Source organism: Phasianus colchicus, chromosome 5 (assembly GCF_987193195.1).
Source record: "Phasianus colchicus chromosome 5, bPhaCol1.hap1.1, whole genome shotgun sequence".
Taxonomy (NCBI): domain Eukaryota; kingdom Metazoa; phylum Chordata; class Aves; order Galliformes; family Phasianidae; genus Phasianus; species Phasianus colchicus.
Genome location: NC_143440.1, coordinates 60,784,057 through 60,810,305, shown reverse-complemented (window position 1 = coordinate 60,810,305; position 26,249 = coordinate 60,784,057). Strand labels below are relative to the sequence as shown.

The 26,249-nt window shown below is 49.8% G+C and overlaps 1 protein-coding gene across 2 annotated transcripts in view; it reads left to right on the top strand.

Moving 5' to 3' along the window:
• Positions 1–26,249, top strand: part of LRFN5 (leucine rich repeat and fibronectin type III domain containing 5) — a 48,559-nt gene that overhangs the window by 20,310 nt on the left and 2,000 nt on the right. The window contains exons 2-3 of one of the 2 annotated variants that reach the window (XR_016467207.1): positions 18,812–20,219; positions 20,841–23,577. Coding sequence is in view for 1 of the 2 variants with exons in the window: in XM_090141966.1 (XP_089998092.1) it covers positions 18,832–20,219; positions 20,841–21,550 (2,098 nt within the window). In the remaining variant the exon portion in view is untranslated. The remainder of the gene's footprint in view (positions 1–18,811; positions 20,220–20,840; positions 23,578–26,249) is intronic. The other variant, XM_090141966.1, reaches the window with a different exon arrangement.

Genomic DNA, 26,249 nt, shown 5'->3' with positions numbered 1-26,249 from the left:
AATGCTTCTCTTTCTCCTTTTGTGAAAGGAGAACAGTGTAATGTTCCTGATGTTAATTAAGATAGAAACAGATTATACCTTTGTGTATTCCGTGCAAAATAAGCAAGATTAGAACACAGCCCAAACTCCAGATTACAATCACTGGCGTGGTCACTGGTTGGCACAGGCAACTGCAGCAGCTGGGATTTCTGCAGCTGACTGACAGAACAGCGTAAGGCAGAACGTGTTACAGAGATGCTCGAGAACTGCATGGCTTTCTTTCCATGAAAATATTGGAGATTTGGGAAAGCTTTCTTGAGGGACAGGTGCTACAGACAGCCACTGTGCCACGGCCACCGGGAGCTGTGTGCTGAGGTCACCATTGGACCACATAAGGTCTGGAGTTGGAAGGAACGCACAAGGATCACACAGCACCAAACCCAACGTCAGAGCGATGTCCCAGCGCTCTCTGAGCTCTGGCAGCTCGGGGCTGTGCCCACTGCCCTGGGAGCTGTGCCATGCCCACCGCCCTCTGGGGCACAGCCCTGCCCTCACCCCCACCTGCCCTCCCCTGACAGCTCCATGTGTTCCCTCAGACCCTGTGGTTGTCACAGAGAGCAGAGCTCAGTGCTGCCCTTCTGCTCCCTGCGAGGAGCTGTAGGGATGGCATGAGGAGCTGTAGGGATAACATGAGGGGCTGTAGGGATGACATGAGGGGCTGTAGGGATGGCATGAGGGGCTGTAGGGATGACATGAGGAGCTGTAGGAATGACATGAGGAGCTGTAGGGATGGCATGAGGAGCTGTAGGGATAACATGAGGGGCTGTAGGAATGACATGAGGGGCTGTAGGAATAACGTGAGGGGCTGTAGGGATAACATGAAGGGCTGCAGTTGCCATGAGGAGCTGTAGGCTTGCATTGTTCCAAGCTGTCAAATTGCAAGTTGCATTGCTAAAACAGCTAGTTTTGTTCACGCCTGATACAGCAAGGGTGTTTGCCTTTTACCTTCAGTCTGGAGCCCACTGTGCTGCTCCTGGAAGCAGTGAAGATACAGTTAGAAGACCATGGGGGCAGGCAGGAAGCTGTGGGAAATGGTTTCCTGATCCACATGCTGGTTGCTTCTGGTGGCTGTGGCCAGGATGAGTTTGCCTTGATAAGCTGATGGATTTGAGTTTGGGGGGTTGTAGGCGGCCGTCTATTATGTGGTCATTTTGTGAGACCAACAGAAATCTTGCAGCAGAAGCACAGCTGATCAATTTTTGAAACAGCAATTAAAATCTGAATTTCTTGCCAAAGCTTTGTCTCTTATCTAAAATGCTCAGACACATTGCTGAGTTAAGAACATTAAGACCAAGAGACCCATTAAATTATCTGGCGCAGAAGAGATAGCTTGAAACCTGCAAATTTACTTGATCTCATGCTGCAGATTTGATGGTATCTTCTTTATGCACTAAGATGCAGAAAAGAAGGGAAACGACTTTTTGAACAATTCCTCTGGGCTACAAGCCCTGAAAGCAAGCTAAGGATTTTTTTTTCCCCTTTTTCCAATAATTGTTATAAAATGTTTTTGAATTTGTCCAGTTGAAAGGGAATCTGCTTTGTTTTCTTTTTATTATTATTATTTCTTCCATCCTACAATATGTCTTATCTGTCTTTTGGGAAAAGACAAAAAGATTCAGCACTGTTCTGTAAGCCATTCCCAGATTAATTAAAATGATCTGTGATAATTAGATTCAGAAACTGTTCAAAAATGTAACTCAGAGATGAGGTAAGGTCACAAAAATAATCACTGTACAGCTTCTCTGTGTTTCAGGGATGCTATTAATCCCTAATCTAGTTTCTCTTTAAGTTCTAAGTTGGGGGTTATTAGAAGAAGTAGCTTTGATTTAAGTCGTAGGCTTTATTTGTTAACTAATATTCAGTAAGCATTTGTGCACATACAATCCTGACTAGCCTGAACAGTGGGGCTTATTAATGTGAAGCTATATGGGATGGCAAGATAGAAAAGAATCATAGAATCACTGTAGGAATGGACACTTGAAGACCATCTGGTCTGACTCCCCTGCAATGAACAGGGACACCCACAGCCCTATCAGGCGCTCAGCCTGATCTTGAGGGGCATCCACCACCTCTATGGACAAGATGGCCAATTAACATGTGAAATAACGAGGTGCTTCCATCAGCACCTGCCTGCATGTGGCTGTGCTGGGAGCAGCGTGGCTCCCCTGCCCGGAGCAGCCCTGGGGCATTGCCCAGTCCTTGCTTCAGGCTCTGCTCCAGGCTCTGCCCTTTCCAGTGCTGTTCTGGGAGCTGCATTTCTGTGAGACCACATTTCTATGGCTTGTTCCTATCCCAGAATAATTTCTGCTCACTGAGGGTATGTTTTTTTTTTGGTGCATGTGTATAGATGTGCTTCCTGACGTCAGAGGAAGTGCTTTAATTAAAATATTAAATCTCCCTGGGTCGGGAACCAGGTGCAGAAGGAGATTTACATTTAGAAGCCAATAAAAGCCTGTCATAGGACTGGGCCCAACTCTTGGCAAAGACAGGAATTGACAGAAAAGACGAAGATTCTCAATGGCGATGCAAAAAAGAAAGGACTTTTCAGTAATTATTTCTGTTTGCCATTTGCCAAGAAGCAAAAAAATGCAAACTCACAGTGACAATGAGATATTTTCTACTTCTGTGGGAACTAAGAAAAAGGTTAAAAAGTGACAGTTTAAGTAAGGCATTTAAAAGTGGCAGAGCTGGATAACTGGTACCCAAGAGTATTAAAATAATTGGCCAAGTAGCTCCCTGAGACAGCAAAGGTTTATTTTTAACAAATCCTGGAACACTGTTGACAATCCAGTGGAATGGGAAAGGGCTAATGAAAACTGATAAAAAAATTACATTTGATTGGGTCTGGGTCCACAGGTTTGTCTGGTAGCAGCTCTGGCTGTTTCTTTCCTTTTCCTTCCCCTTCTCCTCCCTCTCCCTCTCCCTCTCCCTCTCCCTCTCCCCCTCCCTCTCCCCCTTCCCTTTCTCCTTCTGCTTCCCCTTTCCTTTTTTTCTGAATACAGTTAGATTTTACTGAATTTTAAAGACTTAGGAAGGAGATTTGCAGCTGCCAGTTGCACAGAATCCCATTGGGTGGAAGGACACCCAGCCTGAGCTCTATGCCAGCAGCGGGAAGTGGAGCAGCTCCAAACCCCGTGGCCTTTCACAATAGGTCCTTCCTTAGCTGCCATAGCTTCGTTCTAAACAGTTTCACATCTGATTGACTGACAGTTGCTTAATGATGACATCTGAGTCCCTGTGATGGATGTTGGAGCCCATGATCCCTGCAAAGACTGCAACCTGTTGGAGGCCTGAGCTGCTGCACAGACGATGTGTTTTGTGAGGTCACGCAGTGCTGCAGGTGCAGGGCATTGATAAAGGCTTTTCCTTGTCCCGGAGTTCTGGGGGCCTTTTGGGCAATTCTCACCTGCCCTGTTCTCTGCTCACAGGCCTTTGCTAGAGGGGAAATTTCATGTTTCAAAACTTCAGTAATTTTTTCTATCTGCATCCCGTCTGACACAGTTTTCCCTATGCATTTTCCTATACCCTGTGACCTCGTATGTTGTCTGCCAGGTTTTTAAGCCCTTTGGCATCATTATTCCAGTGGCTCTAAATAGCATGCCATCAATTTCAGAAAGAACTGATACAAATTGATAGGACGAGCTTGCACTATAATCTCTTGATTATACTCCGGAGATTGGTGTAATGACTTTCAGGAGGGTGCTGTGTCCTCTGCAGATTTGTTCCTCAGTCCTTCTGAGGGTGTCAGTTCTTTCTTTTGTGAGCCCAGTGGCCACGTGCTGTTTTTTGCGAATCACCTAATTGCTGTACTTGAGCAATTTCTCTGCTTCTGCTTTTCCCCTAAATCTGTCAGTGATCCTAATTTTGCTAATATTCCATGCTGCTCATCTTTACTTTCTTCTGTTGCTTTTCCGTATATCAAGAAACCATAAGTATGTATTTCAGAGCCATCAGTTTTGTCAAACATGCGGAGCACTGCCTCCCAAAAGAATCCCAGCAGCAGGTTTGGAGCCAAAGGGAAGTCTGCAAAAATAGTTTCTCCCTTATGGCATGTTGAAAGTTTCTCTTTTGGGCAAAATTTCCCCAACCTGACAGATGTATCTGAAGTTTTAAAAAATATTGGTCCCAGTATTTCACAGAAACTGCCATCTTTGGTAGATAAAGGAAAATGCTCTTTTTATATGCACATCGATTTCCTTTGGATTTAGGTACAAACAAAGGCCCACCCATTCCGTGCTGTAGCTCGGTTGGTTTGTGCTGTGCTCCATGACCAAGTTATTCTGTGCTCCGTGGCCAGGCAGTGCCTTGCTCCATAGTCAGGCTCACTCCCTGGCCCTGCTCCTGGGGCTGTGTCCTCTCATTGCTCCCTATGAGCTGCTGGGAGATCTGGGCACCGTCTTTCTGTGGTTGTATTCCTCTGAGCATATGGTATGCATGCGCCTTGCATCAGAACTGGGAAGGGCTTGATTGAAGCCAAGCGTCAGCTCTTTGGAAGCAAATTCCCTCAATTTCTCTCCTGCTGTCCCTTCAGTGGAGGCAGACGCCACTGCTCACCTCGCCCCGTGTCCCTGGGTGCCCTCTGGAGCGCTGCAGTGAAGCACCCAGCTGCATGGCGAGGTTGAGGTGGGGTGCAGGCTGCGCCCCGTGTCCCACACTGCTGTGAGGAGCTGTTGTGCACTGGGTGCTTGGGAGCCCCTGGGTGATTTAGCTCAATTCTGGCCTGGTTTGTAATTGTGAACAGTGGTTTGAGGCAAGTGGGAGACAATTGGTTTGGTTGCCTTGAAGCTCAGGGCGTGCATCACGGGATGATTCAGATGAGGTTTGGCGCTCACTGCCAGATCCCAGCAGCCAGCGAGTCACATTGAGCTCTCAACACTTGCTCTTTGAATTGATCTAAGCCCTAAGGCCACCTCAGCTTTGAACTGCATTTGAATTGATTTTACCTCCAGGACGTGGAGCTATTTCAGAACGGGGCACCCGCAGCACCAGAACGGGGCACCCGCAGCACGTCCCGCTGTTCATGGGCAGAGCTGGGCTCTGCTCCCACCGCTGCTCTGCATGGGGAGGGCTCTGCTGGGGCCGCTGCTGTGATTTCGTGGCTCCTGGGAAGGGGAATTGCTTGGACTTCCAGGCAAGATAACGCAGTGGATTAATTAGATAGTTAAGTGCTAATAGCACTCGAGAAGAGATACACTCGCTGTATGCCCCTAAGTTTGAATTTATTAAAACTCCTTTCTGTATGGCCTATTAATTTTTGATGACTTTAGATAAATTGTGCGCAGCCTGAAAATAAATTTAAATAAGTGCATATAAATCATTTACTATTCTTGGCTTCTGGAAAACAAATTTCCATTTCAGCTCTTGTTGTCCTTTTTTATTACATGTAGTCTGCCTGAGCACATCATTCCTTATTGTGATAAAAATGTTTTATCTTCGTGAGATTCCCTGATTTTGTCTTTGAAGTTCTGAGACTGCTGTAGACATGGCACATCCTATATCATTTCAGCAGCTAATTTGACCATATCCGTTTTGATATACTAGCTGACACAGACCTAAATCCTGAATAGGTATTCTTACAGAGATTTGCAGTTTGCAACTGGTATCAGTTAATGTTAAATTAAACTTTGGTACTTAAATTCCAGCATATGTTTTATGGCTTGTATCCTCAAGTGACATAGAGGCACGTGTGGAGGCAACTCTAATAAATGCTCATCTGATTGAGGCTCATTTAATTTACTCTATGTTCATCTAAGAGTACGGTGACTAAGAAAAGAGTTGGCCTCAGTTAATCCTGAGACGATTGAGAGATATTATTACTAAGATAATAAACATCCATCTGGAGTAAATCATTGTTAGTTTCTTTTTCATTTAGTTTTGTAGATTTTGCATAAGTGAGGTGGTGGAAGAACTGAGTTATTTTTACAGCACTTAATATAACCCACAGGCTGCTTAGGCTTGGAAATCCAATTACGATTAACCCACCTCCCCCGTTTTGCTTTGCTGCACCACACTAATGACCTCCCTTTTTGGCACTGCTGCTTTGTCTGCCCTGGGTCCTGTCCTGTCCTGGTGACCTTGGCTCCTGCTCCATCCCACCCAGCATGAATGGCAGCCAACACTGGGGCAGCCCAATGGCACCGCTTGTGATTGCAGGCGCCCTGACCTGGGGACGGGTGTGCTCAGTGCCTGCACCCTCCTTGGCCAGAGCACAGGGCAGAGGGCACCGCATGCACCGTCTGTGCAGCCCAGGTCACTTCTGGCTCTTCTGTGGCCGTGGTGCCGCACTCCTGTGAGGCACAGCAGGTGTGGGTGATGGGGCTGAGGTGTGCAGTGGAGCTGAGCTGTAAATTGGAGCTGGGGCGTGAACTGGGACATGGTTACATGATGGGGTTGAGGTGTGCATTGGGATGTGGGTATGTGATGGATTATATTTGCATTGGAACCTGGCTGCCCAGCTGAGCTCCTGTGCATGATGAAGCTCAGGTGCGTGGCAGAACTTGGCTGGGTGCGCAGCGGAGCTGCAGGGTGAAGCTCAGGTGTCCAAAGCTGAAGACATTGTGGAGGGAGCACTTTCCTGCCCAGCCATAGGTAGGACAGCTCACACACTCCAGATGTATGAAATCCTTTGATTTCTTCTCACTGCTGCTGCCCTGTTGCCTCTGTTGCATGCTCAGACCTCCTCTTAAGGCACAGGAACTCACTTTCTCATGGGTCCTTGCATTCTCCTATTGAAAGATAAATATAATTGACATGTTTTCTTTTTTTTCATTTAGCAGTGTCGTGCATAGAGAATGCATTCTGATTAATCACAACTGATTATCAATGCTGGCCAAATTTTTCAAAAAGTATCATGAGGGGAGTTCTGAGCATGTGTTCCTGGGGCTGCCTCAACCTGCCCAGGTGCCGGTGTGGAGCCTGGTAGGGTTTTGTTGCTCGGTACATCTGCCTGTCTGTCTGCCTGCCTGCCTGTCTGTGTATCTATCTGCCTGTTCTTCCTGTATGTCCATCCATCTGTCCATCTTGTCTGTCTGCCCATCTGCCTGCTGCCAGCTGCAGCGCAGCGCTGAGCGCTGGGTGATGTGGACAAGAGGCAGCTCTGCTGCCCGGGAGCCGGTGCCAGGCAGGGACAGGGGACAGCAGTCAGGACATGCCTGGAGAAGGCAGGCAGGACATCTGCTGTGGCATGGAGACAGCTTGGGCAGCTGCTGTGGGAGCACATTGTGCTTTCGGCACTGATAGTGAACCCCATGACATCAGGGCAGCTGTTGAGCACTGCTGAAGGACACCGTTACCTTCTGCCCTGGGAGCCGTCCCCACAGCGGTGCAGGCTGCTCACACGTGCTCAGGAGCTCTATAGAAGTAACAAAGCACTGAATTTCTCCAGGACATCAGTTGCCAGCACATGGACTGTTGGCACCAAGCGGGGCGCTGCCTTCCCCCTGCGATTGGAAGCAGTGTGTGACTGTGTGCAGCATGCACAGGAATGCAGTGCTGGGGGTGCTGCACTGAGATACCTAAATGGGTGTCTGGGATTCTGCCTTCCTTGGACAGACAGAGCGTGCCAGGGGAGCTTGACAGCATGAAATACTCCAATTAGTGTCAAAACATGCTGAAACCAAACCTCTCGTTTTGTTTTTCTGAATGGCAAGTCAGGGTGTTTTTTTTTTTTATAAAAAATAATGAGGTTTCCCTCATGGGAAAATTGGATTTGGGGGAGGATGCTTGCTGCCAGAGCTGCTGAGGTGGGAAATGCCCAAACTGGGCCTGCCTGGGCTGAGGGACAGCAGTCTGTGGGGCCAGGGTCCAGGGCTTGGCAAGAGGCTTCTTTTCTAAAATAGAAAAAAACTCAGAAAAACAGCATCATTTATTTTGAAGACTTTTTGGTTAAATTTACTTTTGAAATCAGCATCCTGAAATTAAAGTTCTAGAAGAACTGATCTGCAGATTTGACAAAAGTCTTTGGTCTCTCAAGAACAGGTTTTTTGATTTCAAGAATGCCTTGTATTACAGAAATGCCTCGTTGCTTTTAGAAGAGTTGTCAGTCATTTCCAGATGTTTTACTTTCATTAATTTGTAATAATTTTACACCTTAAGTGTCTGGGCTGTGTTTGGGCTGAAGCATTCCCTGGGGATAGCCTACCTCCAGCTAATGAAGGGCCCCCTGAAGAAGCGTGTTTGGGGACAGTCCCAGGGTTTGTGCTATGAGCCAAGAGGACATCAGGAACAATTCCTTCTCTCAGAGAGTGATCGGGCATCGAAACAGGCTGCCCAGAGAGGTGATGGAGTCTCCATCCCTAAAGGTGTTCAAAAAACTGGCAGTGTGGCATTCAGGGATGTAGTTTAGTGGGAATGGTGAGGATGGTGTGACAGTTGGACTTTGTGATCTTTTTCCAACCTTGCTGATTCTGGATTCTAGGAGAGCCTGTGCCCTGCTGATTCATGGCAGAGCTGATCTTGTGGCGAGGCCACGTCTGTGCAGGCTGCAATGCAGTGCTGGGGATCACACGGCCGCTCAGCCATCCCCAGCCGTGGCAGCTCTGCTTCCCCCCAGCCTGCCGCCATTCACAGCCTCTCTGCATTCGGGTGGGTTTCTTGGCTCCTCGCCTTGGGTGCAGTGTGCCTGGGGCAGCGGGCAGGTCCTGAGTCTGGGGGAGCTCAGGGTGGGATAGCCCTGCTGTGAGTCCCTGGGGCTGCACAGGGTGCTGGTGCCATGGATTCGATGCAGGCAGAAGGAAATGTGGGGCAGCAGCACGTGGGGCAGCAGCACGGAAACGTTCTGCTCAGCAGCATGGCCTTTGGAACACTGCATGGCAGGGCACCGATTTTGGCAAACTTTGTGACAGAGGAGCATCAAAGGAAATCCTTTCACAATTCTGTTGTGTTTTGATGTTGCAAAAACTCTTAGTTTTGAAAATGCCGCCATAGTCTGGTTCAATACAAATGTTTTGATAAGATAAAAGCTGTTTTGTTTAAGCAATTATTCACTGTATTCGCTTAGGCCTGTTCACGTTTCTCAGCTGCACAATTAATGCAGATATTGCCGTTGGCACCAGACTATTTCTGTAGCATTTTGTACAGTGGTACCTCAGCAGCTGAGGAATGGAGTCACTCGGTGTTCCTGATTGAAGCACTGACATTGCACTGCAGTACTCACTCCTTGGCTCCCCACGCTGTCCTGGCCAGGACCCGTGGCTCTGGGGTGGCAGAAGTGGGCTTAGAGCTTCATCTGCAGGCACAGGGAATTCCCATACGGATTGGGGTCTGTTAAGGGGAATGTACTTCCTTGCCCTTCTCCACCTAAGGGATGGGAACTTCCTCTGAGTACAATGTATTATTGTAACAGTCATAAAAGAAACCATGCTCTGCTTCCTCCATTGCATATTGCAACATGAATAATTACTGCTGGCTCAAGGAAAATAAAGGTTTTGTAATAGGTACTGTACAGACAGGGGGGAGAGGAGTGCTGTGCCTGCTGCGTCTGCAGATCTCTGCTGCTTGCCATCAATCCATGCACACTGCTTCCAGTAAGTGCAGAAAGGCAAACCCAGGCAGGAGTGATGGGCAGTTGAGGTGGGACGTGCTGCCTGCAGGTAGCTATTCCTGTACACCTGCCTCAGAGTCAGTGGCTCCCTGGGAGCACCGCTGCTGGGTGCGTTACTGATGCTTCCTATCCCAAGGACAAGGAAAAAATGCAAAGGGAAGAACCCTCAGCTGTGCCTGCTGGAACCCGATGAACAACACTGCCCCAGGCAGCTCGTGGGGCTGTATGCTGCACAAGACAGGAGTGCAAATGTACCCTTTGCTTTTCATCAAGATGAATGAAACCAAGAGGCCATTTCATCTGCAGGTTGAGCATCTCAGGCCAGAATATAGGAGGGACACTGGCACTTGGCTGGGTGTTCCTCAGCTGGTGGAATTAGTACAGCAGGTTGGCCTCACATTTACTAACCTGTACAAAACTGGGTCTGGCAGGAGACTTGAAGTAGTGAAGAAATCTCACGGGATGCCATGGCATCTAGCAGTAGGATACCGAGGCTCAATGCAAGTGTTCTAAATTGGCAGCAGCATCACTGCCCCACTGGAGCTGTGCTGGGCTGAGCACTGCCTATGCCCAGGCTGCGGGCAGCACTGGTGCCACCGTGCCCCCTGCTCTCCCTGTGCCCTCGGGAACTGCCCCTCCTGTGGGCACCTGGAGAGCCCTGCAGGCAGGGCTGCGAGGAGTGGTGCCGTCCCAAACCATCTCTGTGGTGCTCAGCAGCACCTTGCCCAGCAGCAGCCCATGCTGTGTGCAGTTTAGATGCCCATCTCCTCGGGCCGGTCATGGAGCTGTGAGAAACGCTTCCGGAGCCTGGAGTGCTCGGGAGCCCGAGGGCGGCTGCCTCGCCAGATTTTCTTACGGCAGAGCTATTATTAACTGACATAGCTGCAGCCTTGTTCCTACACCACTGTGTTGAGTCATGCCATGTATCACTCTCGGCTCCTTCTCTGTGCTACAAATGCCTAATGAGCTGCCTCGCTTCAGCACATTGTTCCTGAGTTTTCCTTCCTGTATGAGTCGCTCAGCACTGAATTTATTGAATTTCAGATGCATGAATTTCAGCCTGGGATCGCAGTGGCAGAGCAGTGCTCTGTGCTTGGCCGTGGTCTTGGGGCTGTACAAGCAGCAGTGGCACAGAGCTGTGCAGTGTGCGGTGCGACCACATGGCTTCCATGGAGAGCCACCACGATGACAGCCCCTGTCAGCTCTGTTAGTGACTTGGCAGCAGCTGGTGGAGCAGCTCTGCTCTTGGATGTTTTCAGATCAGTTTGCTGGGAAATATGTGCAAGGGAGAGAGCGAGCAAGTGGTAGGGAGCAGAACAGAAGGGAGAGCAAACCAGGTTCTGTGCCTTGCTTCAGGCGCTCCCATCCTGGTGTCACCCACATGCATATGGCACGGGGCCTCTCCTGCACTCAGCCCTGCAGCATTCAGCCCTGCATTGTTGATCCTGCAGCACCCGTGGGCTCCAGCAGTCCCCACATCCCATCTTCCTCACCTGGCAAAACACTGGGACAGCTGCAGGAACTGTGAGGCTTCAGGAATGAGCTGTGTTGGCAGCAGGAGGAGCTCAGTGCCCCCAAAGTGTCCATTTTTTCCTGGCTGCTGCTGGCAATTCTTTATTGATCATCAGGGAATCACTCTTTGCGTCACTTCCCATTATCTCCCGAGTAAGCCTGAGCAACAGTGGTGACGCAGGGAGATTTCCTACCCAGAGCAGTGATACAACCTGCACAAAGAGGTCAGCGACCAGCGAGAGACTGGGAATTAAGGCACGATGAGCAATTTTAAAATCATTAGCGACACTGCAGGCTGAGATAATCGCATCCCACGCAGCAGAGGATGAGGGCTAAGTTAAGAGCATACAGAAAGCATGGCTCTGTCCTGAGGGTGGGGGTGTGCATGATGCCAGTGCTTGCTTTGGGCTGCCTGCAGTGATCCCACAGCCCCATCCAGCAGCCGAGCGCAGGGGGTGCTCCTGGGGACAGCAGGCACGGGGCTCACAGCCAGGGTGCTGGCAAGGGTGAGAGCATGCATTGCGTTGGCATCGTTGATGCATCCTCTGTCTGTTTTACACAGATGAGGTCTTGGAACAAAGTATTGTATCAGAATACACGAATCTCATGGGTTATAATAAAATAAGCGGGCAAAATAAGTGAAAATAACAACTTGTAAATTGTCCTGAAGATTACAAACAATTTAAGGAAATAGAGTTGCTCATGAAACAGATGAACTGTGGGGAATAAAAAGCCAAAGTGCCGCAACACCTCAGTCCTCTGCTGGCACATAACCTCTTTTTACTGCTTGGCCGTCTCCATAGCAGAGTGACAACTGAGAAATGTGTGAAATTGACATTAATAATGGATTCAGCTCCCTTTAATGCTGCCCAAGACACTGCTCCTCTCAGAGCGCAGCAGCTGAAGGCAGTGCTCTAGGAGGGGCGGGTGGGCAGCGGGCACAGTGGGCATGGTGCTGGCAGCTGGGCCCTGCAGTACTGCCCTGCTGCCCTCGTCACCCCACCATCACCAGGCTTTTGTTTCTGCTCAGCTCACAGCAGAGGGGTTGGACCCGTCTGTGGAAGTCTGTGCTGCTTGGGCTGTGATCTGAGCAAACACCACTGTCCTGAAAGTCGTGACGATATAAATGGAGGGTTCAGCTGGGAGAACTGGTGGGCGGTCATGGTTGTGTGTGTGTGTGTAAATGCAGCACTTGGCCAACTCCCTGTGGAAGTGCTTGTTGCACATACGCTTTGCTAGAAGTTTTCTGTAGCACGTTTAATTGAAAACTGTATAAATAAGCAGTGCCATGTGTTTGCCGTGTGGCAGACGCGAGCACAGGAATTCGGGTGTTGCAGGGTGTCCCACGCCCAGGAATGCTGACCAAAGGCCTAATGCATAGCTGGAGAGTGGCTTGTGCCCCATGCCGTTGTCCATCTTCAGTCACTGAGCAAATGCCCTTAAGAGAAGGGTTTCTGGACAGAGTGGGCCCAATAACAGAGAGAGAACCAGGGACTGACAGCACTGATACTCTCCTGACCTTGGCTGTGCCAGGGGCACAAGGAGCACCCAGTGCTCTGTCTCTGCCCTGACTGCTGTGTGGGAGGGGAAGAGAAACCAAAATACCCTTCTGAGTGCACCTGAGCTGCCCTTGCCCTGGGAATGGAGTGAGACACAGCTATTTTGGTCATGAGCCTTCCTCTGATCCTTTCCTACTTCTGTTTTTCTGCTGTGCTGTTCCTGAGCCCCTGCCCCACAGCTGAGGGTCTGCTGGGGTCGGGCTGGTGACCACACTCAGTTCCCAGCCCAAGGCTGATGGCTGTGCTCTCCTCCCAGCCCAGGGCAGCCTCTCTGCTTGGCTCCGTGCCTTGAGTTCTGCTTATGGAGACGGTGAGCGCTGTGCTCACAGGTGTCAGCACGTGTGCAGTGCAGTCTGGGTCTTACAAATACTGGCTCTGCTTTCCTTAGAAATCTTTTAAAACAGACATTATTTTTCACTTGAATCTTGCAGGTTTAGACCTCATTATGGGAAGAAAAAATTGCCTCCCAAAATGCATTACCTCGAGTGTGTATCGTTTAAGGCTTAAGGCTGGAGGAAAACGAGGAAGGCTTATCAAGTGGGTGGGCAGGAGGAGCCCTGGCTGCTGCCCACCCTGCTGTGGCCTCCCAGGGTGCAGGTGACGGGCGGTGGGGAGCGGGCAGTGGGCACCACCTGGGTGCAGAGCTGCCTGAGGTCCTGCAGTGCTGAGCAGCCATGGGGTTCCCCAGGGATGGGGTTCCCCAGGGATGGCGTGTTGGTCTGAGTGTTTTGATTTGTAGGTGCTGTGTTTCTGTTTCAGAAAAACACTCAGACGTGTTTACAAACCATTGACCTTTGTGAAATTGAAGCTTTGCGTTTTCCGCTTAAGTATGCGCCCATATTAGTGTGGCTGCCAGATGCCTTTCGAGGCTCATGCCAGCTATTTCCCCATCCTTCATCTGCAGCAGGTGAATACAGACAGCTTCTGGACATTTTTTCCCCACCATGAAATTGCATTTGCAAAGTCCTTGAAAATCACAGCTTCTCCAGAGGCTGGGAGGGGTAGGAAATGCAGTCAGCAGGTTCTGCCATGACCTTAGTGATGACAGATTATGTGTGAGGCAGGCACTGCATTAGCAGCTGGCTGCAGCTCACCAGCGCTGTGCTCAGGTTCCCCACACACTCACCATGTGCAGCACCTACAATCCAAACAGGATTGGATGCTGCGGAAATAGTTTGCTAATAATTTACTGCATGCTGTATCCTGCTGCTTCCCTTTGTCACATAGTTCTCAATATGAAATGAATCTTTATAGCATTGGACAAATCTGCAAAATGCTGCACTAAATATCCTAAAATGTATTACTGCTCCCAGTGAAGATGGGGAAAAAAAATCAGTAAGCCACAGACAGGAAAAGGGAAGCAATTTCAGTACAGCAGTGCTGTCGTTCCTGTGTCCCCTGGTTCAACTCCAGGCAGACATTTCAAATTCACTGGCTCTATCCATGACCTGAAGTGGGTACGTGAAGTGATGGGCACTTGCTTATTTTCACAGCACGCTGCTGATTGAGGCCTTTGATTCGAGCATGGGAGCTGCTGGCACCTGAGCCCCAGCTGTGTGGGGCAGGGAGAGCGTGACAGTCCCAGGCATGGGGCTGTTGTGACCATTCCTGGGGTGCACATCCCACAGTACTAAACGGGAGGCATGAAGGCTCCCTGCATGGGCTTTATCAATGGGAGAAACCTCTCTGTAGCTGGAAAAAGTGATTAAAGGGGAGAACTTCTCTGCTCTGAAATAGGAGCAGTAGTTTGGGGGCTCTTCCTTCATGCAATCATTTCAGGTCATTAAGAGGAAAGCAGTGGTGCTGTGGCACGTCCTGGTGAGAGCAGAGAGCTGGAGGCTGACAGGGCTCCTGGGAGACACTATCGTAGCATCTGCACAGCAGTGAGTTCTGAAGCCAGCTGTAACTCACAGTTAATTTTTGTAGGCGCTGAATAACTCAAAAAATGTTGTAAAAAAACTCATCTAAAACTTCTCTTTTGAGAGTCTTTTTTACTCGAATCACACATATCACACAAGGAGCTTGATGGTCCTCATCTCTTTGCAGACACCAAGCACTAGATGAAAGCACTGCATACCTTTGTAGGAAATTAGCATTTGCCCCTTTGTTTTCTTTCCTTCTTTTTGATGCTTTAAGCAAGCAGTGGGATTTAGGCAGTGCTTTGTGAACCAGGTGAGCTGCTCAGTGCTGGGAGCACACAGCTGAGGCTGTGCAATGCAATGCCGTGTGTGGGTTGGCTGTTCCTATTAAGTGAAATAAATGTATGTGCTGTGCTTCAGCTGCAAATACCAGTTCATCTATGCAAGACACACAGCTTTTAGAGCACTTGTGAGCACTTGTACAAACACACAGCTTTATTTTAAGCTTTGCCTGCATTTATATGGCAACTTACTTGACACTTCTAAAAAAAAAAAAAACAACAAAAACTCTGTGAATGATAAAGAACAGTTTTACAGGAACGGTTGGGTACTTGGCAACAGCAGGATCCTGCAGCACCTCCGGGTCTCGTTGGGCCATCTGAGCATGAAGACAGACCTCTCATGGCTGCCACGCTTGGAGGGGAGTCATGCGCCCACCTTTATCTGCTCCCTTCATTCTCCCCAGCACCTGCCAACAGCATTTCTCAAGCTGCAGCATGGGAGACTTGATAGACCTGGGAGGGTGCTAAATGATCCTATTGGTGCTAGCTCAGCCCTGGTTAAAGTCATAGCCCTGGTTAAAGTCATAGACTCATAGAAGCCTTAGAGTTGGAAGGGACCTCTGAAAACCATCCAGTCCAACTCCCCTGCAGTGCACAGGGACACCACAGCTCCATCAGGTTGCCCAGGGCCTGATCCAGCCTTGCCTGAAAATCTTCAGGGATGGGGCAGCAACCACACAGGGGTGCTGCCTGCTGCTCAGTGCAAGATGGGATGCACTGTCTGTGCTCTCTGGGCTTCCCTCTCTGGTCCCTGGGAATACAAAAGAAGGAAGCAGTCCCCAGTGTTGCTCTGAGGTCTGGTGTCCACTAGTACCAGCCACTTGTGGCACTGGCAGCTGCCTCTCTGACCAGGCGGCCCTACCGGGAGGGTTCTCTCACAGGTCAGTAGTGCTTCTCTGCTTTGTCTGAGGTCACCCTTCCCTCCTCCATCAGGTTTCACCTGTGGGGAAGTTCTGGTCCCAGCTGCAGCTAAGGGACAAGGCATCTCCCTGAGGGAGCACTACAGTCTCTGTGCCAGCTCCACAGAGTGGCAGAGGGCAGCTACCGCCTTGTTCCAGCAGTGAGTCATTAATTAAGGATGAAAAACCTTTGATAGGAAGGGTCTGTGCCTGCTCCCATGACAGGCACAGGAGGCAGCATTTTATTTGCATTGTCACGTGCAGCAGGAGTGATGGAGGGCCGTCGGCACAGCGTGTCCCACTGTCAGCTGGAGAGCTGTGTGCTACAGCATCTGCTGTGCAGAGGATGGAACGGGAGGTCGGAGGGCTTGGTTCCCTCTGGTGTGGGCAGCCCAGGTGCTGGGAAGGGTGAGGAGGGTCCCTGCTGTCTGGGCAGTGTAGGAATGGAGGTCACTGTGTGCAGGCTGTGAATTTGTGTCTGCTTCTGACACTGTGTCCACTGAGTCTTACAGAATTGTCTGAAGCTTTGCCCTCTACAGTGCTAAAACGCACCTTGCTGACTTTGTTTTAATTTTGCCTACTTCTGAAAATAGTGTTGGCTGAAACTGAGAAGTGCTGAGCACATTTCCTTAATCACAGCTACAAATCTAAATTAGTGGTATTGTGTTAGCAAATCTAAGTGAGGATGGTGTTCCCAAGCCGGGATGACCAGGGCCTTTGGTGATCCAGCTGTGGATGCTGCTGAGCTTTGAAGTCTGTTTTGAGTTTGTGTGAACCAAATGTATGGTGAGATAGAAAATCCCATCTAGAACAGTGGCACCTGCTTGGGGAGGTGGCTCCTTGGGGTCCCAGCAGGCTCAGGGCGTATGGAGCAGGCTGCCCCTGCAGGGCTCTGTGATCCTCTGGTCAGGGTCAGAACTGTCCTGTTTGCACCTGCAGAACCATGCCCGTGTACAATGCTGACACAAGAGGTGTGAAATGTAACCCTGCCAATGTATGTAAATGCTGCCCGGGAGGTTTGCTTTCTGCTGCAATTAATGCAAAAAATTGTCCCCAGCAGAGGTGCAAAAGGTTTCGTTCTAAAAGTTTACAGCTCCTGACAAGAGCGGGCTGCCTCCCGTGAGGATAACAGGGAAGGGAACCAATTTAATTGGTGCATTTACAGCCCAAGAATGGCCAGTTTTCGCTGAAGGAGTCCCATATAAATTGATGCCGTGTTGGATTGTATAGCACACAAATTGCACTCTCAGCTGGCTGTAAAAAGGAAATTTGTTTTTATATCCTTTTCCAGTTGTCAGATAAATACAGATTGTCTTCAGCAAGTGTTGCTGGCATGTGACAGACATGGGGTGGATGCTGGGAGTCCCCATCCAGGTACTGCCATCTCCCTGGGGAGGAGCCCCACGTGGCACTGTGCCCTGCCCTGCTGTGCAGTGCTGGTGGGGCAGTAGGGCCGCAGCAGTGCAATGCCTGCAGCCTGCAGCACGTTAGCATGGATGGATTGACTCATCAGGAAGCCATATGTTCTGAGATTTCACCAGGGGGTTTGGGATGGTTCCCAAAACTACAGGAATGATAGGCTGTGCCTTCAGTGATGTATCTAGTCATTATTTAAGTTAAATCTGATGGTTGAAGACTTCTTTTTTATGTTATTTTATTTTATTTTTTAATGAGGGCTTACTGGTTGGGATCCGTAGTCATGAAAAGTATTAGCAAAAGAAAAAAATAGTGGTGCTGAAAAGCAAGTTTTAGGGGCTGGCATTTTCACAACAATTTTCTGCAACTACTTTTGCATGGCAGCATAGATGGATCATGGATGGCTGGACAGCAGGAGAAATAATTATTATTTTGACATTAAATATCCTTGAAGATTCAAGATTCCAACCCGAATTGTTCTGTGATTCTGTGATTCTGTGTTTCTGTGATGTATCTGTATTCTGTGTACGAGTAGTTCTGTCAGTCCCAAAGGGAGCTGACTGTTTCATTTCCACTGTGCAGCCCTGCTGCAGCCAGGTGTTTACTGCTGCACAGCCTTTCTCCTAGAACGCGCACGTGTTGTTCAGCTCCTGCCCACATCTCACTTTTTGGAAGTGAGGCAAACGTGGGCTACAGCTTTGCATCCGTTCACTGGTGTGTGCTGCAGTGGAGGCGGGTGGCAAAGGGGTGTTCAGAAATGGGCCGTGTAGCCCTCGTGGAGTTCTTAACAGAGTTGCTGATAGATGATTGCATTTAACTTCTCTGGGCATGGCTGTTATCTTCCTTGTTTTCGTACCCTGTGCAGTTCCTGGATCTAGCAGTGTAAAAGATAAGGATAATTGAACTGTCAGAGTTTCTGGGATAGGAGTGCGGTGCTGCTGTGGCATCAGGGGAAACAGCAATGCTCTAAAATTAGCCCATATTCCACTACTATTCAGGTGTTTGTTTTCAGGAGTTTTCTTGATGTTTTTTTTTCTTGGTGCACATTATTGTTTTTTGAATGACATAAAATTAGCCCCTTCTGGGTTTATTCCGAAAATAGCATTAAGAGCTTAAATGTTCAGTAGAAATGGTTATAAACCTATTGCATGATTTAGAGGTCACTGAGGGTTTCAGCTCAGCAAGTAAAGCGTACATGAAACATCCCTTTTTCCAGTATGCAAATGGCATAATCATAAAATAACTCCAGATCATGAGGTCAAAGCATCAGTTTGAAAGGTCAGTGGTGGGGATGGTGGTGCTGGAGGAGCCTGGGCACAAACTCGAGCAGGAGGGGCTCTGAAGGCACCACTGCTGCAATGCACAGAGCCACCAGATGCTTCCAAACCGCGCTGTTATTTGCACATGCATGTGTATATGTGCATATATGTGTGTGTATGCATACGTACAAAAATCTCAGTTGTCCTTCATGTCAGGATATGGACAGTTATAAGACATCTGGTAATAAGATGAGAGAGAAACTCTGTTCTGTGAGCCTGTTTCATGATTTAATCATAGACAGTTTTCCTCTGCTTCTCTTATGATTTCTGTTATGATATACTTGCTAATCTTGCAGGCATTAACAGACATTTATTCTTCCTTACAGGCTCGTGAACCTGATCTACAATGGAAAAACTGCTTTTGTTTCTGCTGTTCATTGGCATAGCAGTGAGAGCTCAGATCTGCCCAAAGCGCTGCGTTTGTCAGATTTTGTCTCCAAACCTTGCGACCCTTTGTGCCAAGAAAGGGCTCTTATTTGTTCCACCAAACATTGACAGGAGGACTGTGGAATTACGGCTGGCAGACAACTTTGTTACAAATATCAAGAGGAAAGACTTTGCCAATATGACCAGCCTCGTGGACCTGACGCTGTCCAGGAATACAATCAGTTTTATCACACCTCACGCGTTTGCTGACTTGCGCAATTTGCGGGCTTTGCATTTGAACAGCAACCGATTGACTAAGATCACCAATGACATGTTCAGTGGGCTCTCCAATCTTCACCACTTGATACTTAACAACAACCAGCTGACTCTTATTTCTTCCACAGCTTTTGATGATGTTTTAGCTCTTGAGGAATTGGATTTGTCTTACAACAACCTGGAAACCATCCCCTGGGATGCTGTGGAAAAGATGGTTAGCTTGCACACCCTCAGTCTGGACCACAATATGATTGATCATATTCCTAAGGGGACCTTCTCCCACCTCCACAAGATGACCAGGTTAGATGTCACGTCTAACAAACTGCAGAAGCTACCACCTGATCCTCTCTTTCAGCGAGCTCAGGTACTGGCAACCTCAGGAATTATCAGCCCCTCTACTTTTGCGTTAAGCTTTGGTGGAAACCCTTTGCATTGCAACTGTGAGCTCTTGTGGCTGAGGCGTCTCTCCAGAGAAGACGACCTGGAGACGTGTGCCTCTCCCCAGCTGCTGTCGGGCCGGTACTTCTGGTCAATCCCTGAGGAGGAGTTCCTGTGCGAACCTCCTCTCATTACCAGGCACACCCACGAGCTGAGGGTGCTGGAGGGCCAAAGGGCAGCGCTGAGGTGCAAGGCCCGGGGGGATCCAGAACCAGCAATTCATTGGATTTCACCTGAGGGCAAACTTATTTCTAACGCAACAAGGTCTGTGGTGTATGACAATGGTACACTTGACATCCTCATAACAACGGTGAAGGACACGGGCTCTTTCACCTGCATCGCTTCCAACCCAGCAGGGGAAGCCACGCAGACGGTGGACCTGCACATAATCAAACTCCCTCACTTGCTGAACAGCACTAACCACATCCATGAGCCTGACCCTGGCTCCTCGGATATCTCAACGTCCACCAAGTCGGGCTCCAATGCAAGCAGCAGCAATGGGGATACAAAAGTCAGCCAAGACAAGAAGGTGGTTGTTGCTGAAGCGACGTCATCTACTGCTCTGCTGAAATTCAATTTTCAAAGAAACATACCTGGAATACGCATGTTTCAGATCCAGTACAATGGCACTTATGATGACTCTCTGGTGTACAGGTATGGCACCGCCAGCCCAGCCCAGCCCCTCCCCGTTGCTCCACACTGGTTGCTGGTGCAAGCTTTTTTCTGCCCACTCCTCAGAGGGCTGTCAGCCCGCACCACCCGGCCACAGCCCGGCTCTTGGCTGGTGGAGGGGGTAATGCAGATTGGGAAATGGCTGTGGGTTGGGTTATTTCTAGAGAATCCAAAACAGACCTCTGATCCTCTTTAGTAATCTGATTAGCAGAAGGACTGTGAAGTTAGATGAGCTAAGTGGATCTTAACGCGCTCAGTTTAATGGAAGCACGGGGACAGTGCTGCCTGCAAACACGTTTCTGCAAGCACACCCTGCTGGCGTGGCGGTGCTGCTTGGGAGGAGGGAGCGTGCATGCACTGTGCATTGGGTGGCTTTGTTCTGAGTCTGGGCTGTAACTGTCACACCTTTCAGAACTGTTGTTTTCTTAATTTCAGCTACGGTTGCTCTCGGGAAGGGCTCTGTCCAGACAAGCTGTGTGGGGGGAGCGTGGTGCTGCCTGCTGCCAGGGCCAGGACTGCGCTGCCAGGGGAGGGCTCTGGCAGGTGGGCTGGGAGGGGGCTGCGGCAGCACGGGTTTGTTAACGCCAATGTCCTCGCCCCCAGGATGATACCTCCCACGAGCAAAACCTTCCTGGTGAACAACCTGGCCGCTGGGACCATGTACGACCTGTGCGTCTTGGCCATCTACGACGATGGGATCACCTCGCTGACCGCCACCAGGGTGGTGGGCTGCACGCAGTTCACCACCGAGCAGGACTACGTGCGCTGCCACTTCATGCAGTCCCAGTTCCTGGGCGGGACCATGATTATCATCATCGGCGGGATCATCGTGGCCTCAGTGCTCGTGTTCATCATCATCCTCATGATCCGGTACAAGGTGTGCAACAACAACGGGCAGCACAAGGCCACCAAGGTCAGCAACGTTTACTCGCAGACGAACGGGGCCCAGGTGCAGGGCTGCGGCGGGGCGCTGTCCCAGTCTGCCTCCAAGCAGGCGGTGGGGCACGAGGAGGCCGCCCAGTGCTGCCGGGCCGCCAGCGACGGCGCCGGACCCTCACCGGAGCCCAGCCCTGGCCCGGAGGCCACCACTACCTCGCCTTCTCCTCACGCGTGGGCCGCCGGCACCTCCGCTGCCCAGAAGCCGAAGCGGAAGCCGGGGCCAAAGCCCAGCAGCGAGCCGCAGAGTGAAGCTGCCATGAGTATCGAGTCCCAAAACACTAACAGAAATAACTCCACTGCTCTGCAGCTAGCTAGCCGTCCCCCCGACTCTGACAAAGGGGTCCCCACGTACAAAAGAGCACAATCCAAGCCAAGTAAGTTCCTCACCTTGCCGGCCACCACGTCCAGAGCCAAGCGCAGGCTGTCACTGGGCGGCGAGCTGCTGCTGTGCCGCTGCCAGCAGGACGCGGGGCTGTGCTCCCGGCGCAGCCTCTCCATGAATGGGATGCTGGCGCAGGCGGGCCGCTCCGGCGCGGAGGGCGGAACAGCGACGTTCTCGAGCTCTGAGTGGATATTGGAAAGCACTGTGTGACCTGCCTTTGGGGTTTTTTTTTAAGTTTACTTTTTATTTCTCTGACAAACAAAATGCCAAACGTTGTGTGAAGTTCCCTCTCCTGGGGAATTGGATTTGGAAGTCCACTGTTGTCTCACTGAGTGATGGTTTGTCCATGCGGGGTTCTCTATAAGCCACCCAGTGCACACAGGGTTTTGTTTAGTTTCCATTTGGTTTTATTTAGTATCCAAACAGAAGGCAACATTCAGAGTTTAAAAAAAAAAAAGGGGAAAAAAAAAGGTTAAGGGGTGAAAAAAAGCATGAAACAGCACCAGTGCCTTCCCTGCTCTAGGACTGGCTTCCTGGTTCTGCGGTAGCAGAAAACACAAGAGAGAGTTTTCACAGAAAAAGCCTTTTATAAAGGAAATGAAATTTCCTCCAAGCTAACAAATAACCACTTCTGGATCAATCAGTAAAATGATATTTTTTAAAATGGTCAGACTGTATATTTCTTTTCCATGATAATGGTGTTGCCTTTGTTTTTAGGCAGATGCTGTACAGAAACAACAACGCTGTGTTGTTCTCTTGTGTAAAATAAAATACTCACTCGGTACACCCAGCCAGCCTGGCGGTGACTGCCCGGGGCGCCCAGCAGCGTGCAGGGGATGCTGGGCTGAGGGTCCCCTCCTGTCCCGCGCCGCAGTGTCGGTGCACGGCTGGGAACACCGCTGCCTTCCAACAGGACCGGTGCCCGATCGGTTGCTCCCTGCTTTGCGATGTGGAAATGGAATGTGTTGAGCTCCTGTGTGTGCCAGCACCTCGAGACAGTGGGAAGTGGGGGGCGGCAGTGTGCAGAGACAAGGGCAGCGCTGGGGGCAGTGACCTCACTCGTTCCAGGCTTTTAGGAGCCCATCTCCTGTAAGCACTGTGGTTTGCATCGGTAGTCCCTGCGCACAGCAGAGTGGCTGGGAGATTTCACACCTCAGCAATGATGTGCTGCTTGGCTGTCGTGCCCTTGGGATGCTGTCAGGCCACGATGTCAGCCTTGAGCATATGGCAATAGTTGGTAACAGCTCAAACACCCCTGTTGTGAGGGTGACAAATGTGCTTCTGCTGCTCTGCTCATTTTGAAGAAAATTTGAAAATTAATACTAATTAAACTCATATGGTCATCACATTTAAATCAAAGACAGCTTAACTGAGCCATCTCAGTGCATTCTCAGATGCTAAATACTGGTTTTTTATACGGGCTTTGTGACCACTAAAGTGATAGAACAGTTAAATTTTACACTCTGCGTGCTTGTGCTTGGAGGAAGCACAGCCCAGCGGCTGTGTGCAGGTGCTCTGGCTCTCAGGCACACGCACACGCAGTGCTGGGCCCAGGGCCGGTGTGGGACAGTTGTCTCCTGCATCCCCAGGGCACCGCGCTCAGGGCTGGTGTGCAGAGCCTGCGGGTTGTGGTTGTGCTCCAGTGGCTGCAGGAGCCGGGAGCTGGAGGTGGTGCTGGAAAGAGCAGGGAAGGAAGAGGCTGTTTCTTTTTTAGAAAGCCCTTTTTCTTCCCTTTGGAAGTACAGAGACCAGAAAGGAAACGAAGCACCAAAATTAGAATACCTGTTTCCTGCTGGAAAAGCTAAAAAAAAAATCCCTCCAGATTTCTCTGGAAGACCACAATCTTCTAGAGGGGGGCGTACGGACAGAAAGAAGCTCATAGCGCACCATCAGAGCTAGCCGTGTGTTTGTCCAAGTTGTGCAAGGTTGAAAATGAAGGCGTGGTGAATCTGGGCAAAGGGGGGTAATGGTCCTTGGAGGAGCTGGATCTCTGCAGCCGGTACCTTCACCTTACGATGGGTAAGGAGGCACCTTTCTGTGTGCTCTGCTGAGGTACTTGTCCTAATTGTGCGTTTTGAAAACATCAAATGGAAATGCTTTGTGTGTTGTCTAAAACTGGACGTGTGTCTGATGTTTTGTGAAAGTGCTCAACTATTAATAGCTTCGGGGGGGGGGGGATTATTTTTATATTTTTCATTTCTTACTCAAAGGAATCGATTTTCTAAACACTGAAGCTGAGTAATCTATCTGCAGTACGTTTGTATAAGCAGCTTAGAAGGACCATATGTCACCGTGTTTGTTTAACTCTGCGCTAACATTGCAGACCTGGGTGGCTTTAGGGCTCTGCTCACATCGGAGAGGAGCATCCTCTGGGTGTGCACAGCGTGTTCATTCTGTGCCATTGCCACGGGGGTGAACATACAGCAGGATGTTCCAACTTGTTCAGGACCGGCTCATTCCAAGTGTGGGAAGCCTTGGGAAGGGGCAAATCTTCTGTCCTTTCTGTTCTGCAAAACCAGAGCTGTAGCAGATAGTTGCAGAAAAAAGTGCCAGGATATCTCTTGGTCAGAAGAGTGACACTGAAGTATTTGTTCAGTGATGTGCTGGAAATTTTCTAATTCTTTGGAAACCAAAACACTGATGTAAGAATCCCAGATGTGGCTTTACCCCATTGTGGTCACGCAGTGCTGGCATGCAGGGAAGGCCTTGGGGAGGGGAGTGGGCAGCCAGGAGCTGCTGTCCTTGAGATGAACCCCTTTGGGCTGGATGAATGAGTGTGCAGCACCCTGATGTAGTGTGCAGCACCCTAAGGCAGAGTGCTGCACCTGGCTGGCACCTTGCTGCTCATGCTCTATGAAAACAGTCACCAACACTTTGCTTGTGGGAGGGTCTCTGTGTTTCACAAGCACCAGGCAAGGAGAAAAAAAAACAGAAATATGTTTATTTGTACTAAGATTTCTGACACAACGCTTTCTCTTACGTGTTTCTTAAATCCACTCCTAACCCTTTTTTGAAAGCACACTCGTTCTGTTAAAGAGGGCTGCTTCAAGTTGTGTTTGGATGCAGAAGCAGGGTTTTGTTGGGTGAAAAGCTGGTTGTGTTAGTTGTTCTCTGTGCTGCCTTTCTGCTGATATTCTGGGCATGTTTTTGACAGTGAATATATGGTACTGTTCAGTTCTGGGTGCAAATGTGGCTTTATTTCTGCCAATGTGCTCTGGTTCGCAGGAAAACTCTCCCCAGGCACCAGTGCAGATCTGCAGTAATGAGCAGAAGAGGCGTTGGGGCATGGGGACGTGATTGGGGTGGGCGATGCCCCCAGTGCTGCAGAGCAGTGCTGTCCCATGGGGACTTTGCTGTGTGTCACCATAGGGACACATCCCACAGGGCCCTGCAGGAACAGCAGGTGATGGCAGGGCCCATTCCCATTCTCCTGTGGTGAAGCCCTGCCAGCAGTCGTGTCCACTGTGCAGCACGGTGCCAGTGCTGGGCCCAGTGGTTTCCTGCAGCCATCGCTGCACCCTGTGGAGCTGCTGGGGGCTGAGCTCTGCTTCGTGCAGCACAGAGATGTTGGCATTTCTCAGAGTACACCAGAACTTTGCCGGTCACCACCTTGTGCCTGCATGTTGCAGTTCTGAGTAATGTCAGCCCAAGCTGTGGTGGATGACAGTTCTGCCACATCCGGCTGTCCCTGTGTCTGTGTGTCCTGCAGCCGCCTGTCCCCGTGTCCCGCTGCTGCCAGCACACACTGCTCATGTGTCCTTGAAAAAGCACAGCGTGGCTCTTCCTGCACCATCTGCAAATGCACCCTGAGCCGCAGCAGGTGCTACGCAGAGAGGCAGTGGGTGTTTATCCTCATGATTGACCCAACAAGCAGAAGTAATGGTCACAGCTGCTGTCATTTACTACTGCTTCTCACTAATTGGGAGAAACTGGAGCCTTGGAGGTACTGCTTGCAGAGTGGCAGCATTTGTCAGACTTACAGTATCTCAAGAAAATGTACTGTCCTGTTCCTTTAAGGTGCTGTTGTAACAAGTGATGTGCACTCACCCTCTAAAAGGAACAATAGCAGCAGTAACAGAATAACACAATGCCTCTCCCATGGTAATTTAGGAAGTAATTTTAAGGTAGGTCAAAGTTCTGGTTTGAAAAAAAAAAAAAAACAAATCACAGCAAAATCAATAGGGTCCTGCTTACTGAAACCATGCATCCAATGCTTTCTCTTTGCAGACGTTTTTCTGCATGCATTTTAGTTCAGTGCTGGCTGTGACACAGATACAGGGGTTGCACTGAGCTGCCCCTGCATTTGCTGAGTGCTGCAGCAGCGTCTCCTGCCCTCTGTTCAGATGCACAAGCGTGCTCTTTTGTCACAGTGTGATGCTCGTGGCCACATACCATCATTTTAAAGGAAAATGGTCTTACTGTATGCAGAAACCCTTTTCCTGTATGTAACCAATGTTAACAGCCAGAGCATCAGAGCTTTGCTAAAAGAGCATCAGCACCATGGCTGTGCCACCTCACCTGTGCGGGGTGCCTGGACCCACAGTGGCAGCCCCAGGTAAGTATTGCACCGCAGCACCGTCACCACTGGCACATCCCCAGGGCACACAGGAACAGCAGCACTGCAGGGCAGGCGGGGACAGTGGCTCTGGGCCTGCTGCCAAGCTGTGCTGCACTGTGCATGCATGCTCTGA